This window comes from Nanorana parkeri, unplaced genomic scaffold (genome assembly GCF_000935625.1).
Source record: "Nanorana parkeri isolate BGI_ZX_2015 unplaced genomic scaffold, ASM93562v1 scaffold379, whole genome shotgun sequence".
Classification (NCBI taxonomy): Eukaryota; Metazoa; Chordata; class Amphibia; order Anura; family Dicroglossidae; genus Nanorana; species Nanorana parkeri.
This window is the reverse complement of record NW_017306647.1, coordinates 467,468-473,395: the sequence shown is the minus strand read 5'-3', so window position 1 is coordinate 473,395 and position 5,928 is coordinate 467,468. Positions and strand designations below refer to the sequence as shown.

The 5,928-nt window shown below is 48.3% G+C and overlaps 1 protein-coding gene across 2 annotated transcripts in view; it reads left to right on the top strand.

Annotated features, from left to right (window-relative positions):
• CORO1A (coronin 1A) overlaps positions 1-5,928 on the top strand; it is a 21,015-nt gene that overhangs the window by 493 nt on the left and 14,594 nt on the right. For both annotated transcript variants that reach the window (XM_018559092.1, XM_018559090.1), the window contains exon 2: positions 4,393-4,598. In XM_018559092.1, the coding sequence (XP_018414594.1) occupies positions 4,401-4,598 (198 nt within the window). In that variant the 5' untranslated portion in view covers positions 4,393-4,400. The remainder of the gene's footprint in view (positions 1-4,392; positions 4,599-5,928) is intronic.

The following is a 5,928-nucleotide window of genomic DNA, read 5'->3' as shown; positions in this document are numbered from 1 at the left end:
ACTTCTGCCATCACAGCATGTAACCCGGCCTGGCACACAGAGGGTGATCTGGGGTGGTTGGGGCTCCGGTGCTGCCAATAATTGGGGGCGCAACAAAGTGATCGCAGAGCAGCAGCCGGCAAACGTCTAATGTCATGAAGAGGTCATAAGACGTGTCATGATAACGGGGTATTATAATGTCTAGAGACATAAAGGGGTAATAGAACACCTAATGTCATAAAGAGTGTTTATAAAGGGGTAGTAGGACATAGGTCATGAAGCAGGAATAAAACAGCTAACATCATAAGGAGGTATTATAAAGGAGTAATAGAACGCCTATTGGCATAAGGAGGTATTATAAAGGAGTAATAGAACGCCTATTGGCATAAGGAGGTATTATAAAGGGGTAATAGAACGCCTATTGGCATAAGGAGGTATTATAAAGGGGTAATAGAACGCCTATTGGCATAAGGAGGTATTATAAAGGGGTAATAGAACGCCTATTGGCATAAGGAGGTATTATAAAGGGGTAATAGAACGCCTATTGGCATAAGGAGGTATTATAAAGGGGTAATAGAACGCCTATTGGCATAAAGCGGTATTATGGTGTCTAGTCTAGAGTTATAAAAGGGGTAATGTGACATGTATTCTATTATAATGTCTAGTGTAGGGTCATAAAGCGGGAATAGAACACCTAATACATATCATAATACCCCTTTATGATGTTATCACAAAGGTAATACAGTATACAATATGTTGTTATATATACAATATGTAACCCCTAATGTCATAAAGAGGTATTATAGTGTCTAGAGTTATAAAGGGGTAATAGAACGCACCTAATGCCCTACAGAGGTATTATAAAGGTATAAAGGGGTAATATGACATATCATACTGCATGTTATCATGTCTAGTCCAATGTTATAAAGCGGAAGTTACATTGTTACATAGATTGGAAAAGAGACTCCATGGAGGAGTTCAACCAATATATAAAAAATGAAAAAATGAACTGGAAACCTCCATATACAGGACCCTGTACACCCCCCGAGGATCCAGAGGAAGGCATGAAACCCCCTTATAAAGGACGGTTCCATTTTCTGCAACAGGAGAGCACTAATCCTTCTGATCCCCTTACATCAGGGGTGCCCATTAGGTAGATGGTGATCTATGAGTAGCTCTCAGAGCTGATGCTGGTGGATCAGGAAGGGGGGGGGGAGGGCGGCCCCTTTATTCCATGTTGGTATATTTATCTCGCTGTGCGCACATGATTACCTATCAGCCCGAGTCTGCTGAGCCGAGCTCCCCGACACCTTTCTGGAGGATACTGGGGGTTGTAGTGCTATGTATTACATCAAAGAATATTAGTGTACACAGCAAAATACAGCAAGGTGAGCCAGGAGAGAGAGCGGGGAGAGAGAGCGGGGAGAGAGAGAGAGAGGAGAGACAGCCAGGAGAGAGAGAGTGGGGAGAGAAAGCCAGGGAAGAGAGACAGCAGGAGAGACAGCCAGGAGAGACAGCCAGGAGAGAGAGTGGGGAGAGACAGCCAGGGGAGAGAGCGGGGAGAGAGAGGAGAGACAGCCAGGAGAGAGAGTGGGGCGAGAAAGCCAGGGGAGAGAGACAGCAGGAGAGACAGCCAGGAGAGAGACAGCAGGAGAGACAGCCAGGAGAGAGTGAGGAGAGACAGCCAGGAGAGAGAGCTAGGAGAGACAGCCAGGAGAGAGAGGGGAGAGACAGCCAGGAGAGAGAGCGAGGTTTCATGTAGCTCGTCATTTGAAAAGTAGATCTCAACACAACAAATTTGTGGTTCCCCCTGTCCTGAGATCCTATAATGTCATAAAAGGAGAAATATAATATTTGATGGTATAAAGTGCTAATGCAACATCTAGTCTAAGGGGTAACATGACGTATTCTATTATAATGTCCGGTCTGGTGTTATAATGCGGTAGGATGATGAGGGTTATCATCTCACATTATAAAGCTGTAATATGATTTGTAACATCTGATGATATAAGGGGGTGATATCTCTCCTGTTACACAGAGGGATCACATCGCCCCATGTTATAAAGAAGTGATATGACTTGTAAAGGGATATTGTCATGGGGGGGGGAGGAATGCTGCTTCATCACCGGAACATTGTTTATGAATGTTAAACGCTGCCAGTAGATTATCTTCAAAGGAAATGTAAGAAAAGTCAGCGCCGGTCCTCGAATCAGATGACCGAATAGGTTTCTGCCAAGTTCAGGGTTCAGACGTTGGTGTGTCATACAGAGTTGGCTCTGGTGGTTCTCACCATTCGGACTCCCGGTGGATCAGAGAATTATACAGTGGTCTCGGAGTTAGATGGTTTTCCACTGCCGGCTACTCGGCGTGAATGTAGAAAGCCGACATCGCATCTATAACCTGCTCCACGGTGCTGTTGGGATTCTGCTTCAAGGGGGATTTGCTGTAATAGAAATCAGCAACTGGACAGAGAAAGAAGACTTGATAGAGCAGAAGACCTCAGACTGAAAGACAAATATCCTGGTGTGACTTTACAGAGCCTCATATTGTCCCCCCCGAAATCAGGGACCATCAGCCAGTGTTCTGATGCCAACCATGTGACCCTAGGGGCTCATGCCACATTTGCTGATCACAATCTCCTGCCTCTGATTTTGCTCTGTGTGATCTCCGTCACTTCTCTCTTCTGCTTTCTCTGGGAGGTTGTCACTTTCCTCTCCGCCTGTCTACGGCCTTCTATCAGTCGCCCCAACCGAGCCCGGGGCCCCTTCTGCCACCCGGGGACGCCACCGTATAAAGAGCAGTTACCCACGGCAACCAAACGGACCCAACTGTCACTGCTCGGCCATATTTAAAGAAGAACTCTAAGAATTGGGAAAAAATAATGTGTTAGTCTGCCCGCAGTCCGCACTTCCACATTCCCGGCCTCGTCTCAGTGTATTTATATAAAGAGTCGCTTTTGTCTGGTTCAGAGGGAAGTATATCGGTTACCTAAGACTTTTCTGCCATACACAGCAAGAATCTGATTGGCCGCGTCCACAGAACATAATGGGGAGGGGGGCATTCTAGCCTCCACTGTGCCACAAAACAGCCTCCCTGCAATATTCAGTTACCTGCCCTCCTTCTGCCCCAGGTTTCTTAACAGGGGGCATCTGGCATCTCTGAGGACGTCCTGCCCAGATCACTTCTCCAAATCCCTTCTTCTCTTCCAGGCCACTTTTCAAGGGTAATTCTCCCCCATCCATGTCTGACTCCAGGTATCTCCTCCAGGACACTTCACTTCTCCTTCTCCAGGTCTTTCCTACTGCTGTCGATTCTCCTTCTTCTCCAGGTCACCTCTTCTCCTCTAGATCACTTCTCCTCTTCCAAGTCACTTTTCTTTCTCCAGGTCACCTTTTCCACATCCTGGTCACTTCTCCTCCTCCCCTCTCCTCCTCCTTTAGATCACATCTCCTCCTCCAGGTAACTTCTCCTCCTTTGGGTCACCTCTCCTCCTCCGGGTCACTTCTCCTTTCCTCCACCTTTAGGTCACATCTCCTCCTCCAGGTCACTTCTCCTCCTTTAGGTCACCTTTCCTCCTCCAGGCCATTTCTCCTCTCCTCCACCTTTAGGTCACATCTCCTCCTCCAGGTCACTTCTCCTCCTTTAGGTCACATCCCCTCCTCCAGGTCACTTCTCCTCCTTTAGGTCACCTCTCCTCTTCCAGGTCACTTCTCCTCTTCACCTCTCCTCCTCCTTTAGGTCACCTCTCCTCCTCCAGGCCATTTCTCCTCTCCTCCTCCTTTAGGTCACATCTCCTCCTCCAGGTCACATCTCCTCCTCCTTTAGGTCACATCTCCTCCTCCAGGCCACTTTCCTCTTCTTCAGGACACTTCTCTATCTCCAGGTCAGTTCTCCTCATCACCTCTCCTCGTCCAGGTCATTTATTTTTCTCTAGGTTTCTTTTCCTTCTCCAGGTCACCTCTCCTCCATATCACATCTCCTCCTCCAGATCACCTCTTCTCCTGCAGGTCACCTCTTCTCCATATCACATCTCCTCCTCCAGATCACCTCTTCTCCTGCAGGTCACCTCTTCTCCTCCAGGTCACCTATACTCTTCCAGGTCACTTCTCCTCCCTTAATTACTATGTCATTTTCAGATCAATTCTCCTCCAAGTTCTTCTCCAGGTCATTCTTCTCCTCCAGGTCTCCTCTCCTCCTCCAGGTCACTTATACTCTTTCAGGTCACTTATCCTCCAAGTCACTTGTCCTCCTCTAAGTCCATTCTCCTACCCAACCACTTCTTACCATTGAAGATTTAGAGGCTGTGAGGTAACACGTAGTTCTTATTCAGGACCTCAGTAAACATAGATTAGGCCAAGTGTCTTCATCTCCCTCCATCAATCACTTATCTTGCTCTTCTTCCCCTGCCCGCAGCCCTCACCATGAGCCGGAAAGTTGTCCGCACCAGCAAGTTCCGCCATGTCTTTGGCCAACCGGTGAAAGGCGACCAGTGCTACGATGACATCCGCGTGTCGCAGAACACCTGGGACTCCAACTTCTGTGCCGTCAACCCCAAGTTCCTGGCCATTGTGGTGGAGGCCAGCGGGGGCGGAGCTTTCCTGGTCCTGCCACTGTCTAAGGTAAGTCAGAGCGGGCATTGGGGTGGCTGTGGACTGTGTGGTTTTCTGCTTCCAGGACACGGTGCGAGGTCAGCGGAGGTACTTCCAGCCTCTGTGTGTATATATTTCACTTGTGTATTCCTTACACAGCTAGCAGAAGTAGCCAAATCTGTAATTATATCGGCCTCTGTTATACTCCGCACAGCAGTGCTCAGCCTGGGCGTGGGAGGGGCAGCACTAGAAGCCAATCAGCTGCATGCACATGTGCCAACATGAGGAATGAGCCAAGCCGAGGACTCATTAGTGCGTTGCTGCTCATTCACTAAGCAGGTTGTGGGCGGGGCTGTGACACTACTATATTCCTTAACTCCAACAGAGAAAGTGGTGTCACCCTCCTTACTGTATTCTCTGGCAGGGGTGTACGAGTCACATAAGTGGTCAGAGTTACATATCCTGTCAGATGAAACAATTCACTGATGTGAATCACAGATGTGTATTGGATGTTTGCTGGCGTACACTTTGCAGCGTTGTTCTCTTTGTAATCCGCTGATGAACGAATAAAGATTTGAATCTCGTCCCACGCCAATGCTGTGAAGGGTCCTGAGACCGGCCCATGTAGCGATCTCTTTCCCAATGAGGTATCCGCCCTTCTACTGACGCAAATTGTTTCCTTAAAGGAGAACTATGGTGTCAGGGCTTTTCCCCATAGTTCTCCTTAGGCCCCGTTCACATTGAGCGATTTATCGCGCTGTAATTCCCGCGATATTGCGGCTATTTACCGCGCGATATCGCTCTTCACTGCATCTCAATGGGGCAAAGGGTCCTGCTGTCGCGGGTCGTGTGTCGCTACAGCAGGACCCTTTTTGGAGCGGATTTTGCCGCGATTCTCGCTTGCTCAATGCAAGCATTTGCGCGATATCGCGCAACATACAAATCACGTGACAAACGCGCGATTTGCGAATCGCGCAATATGAACGGGGCCTTAGGGTAACGGGAGTACACAAACTAGCGTCCTCCCGTCACCGTAGGCTCAGTATACCTGATCGAGAGGTGAGCGAACCCGGTATGTGTTCTCTCACCTCCCGATCTACTGAGCCGACCTGCGACAGTCTCATTGTCACAGGTCGGCTAGAACTATGAGGGGAGTGGAAAGCACCCTCCCCTCCCCCCCTCATAGTTCTCCTTTAATTAGACATATTTGTCAAATACGGTTTTCTGAATTTCTGTGCAAACATTCAGCCAATCACATCAAACCCGAATCTACAAATCTTCCCCCATCCCCCAATCTTATTGTCTTCTCTATCATAGTCATTTGTATCCTCACATGGCTGTTGTTGAACGTCTGATCACA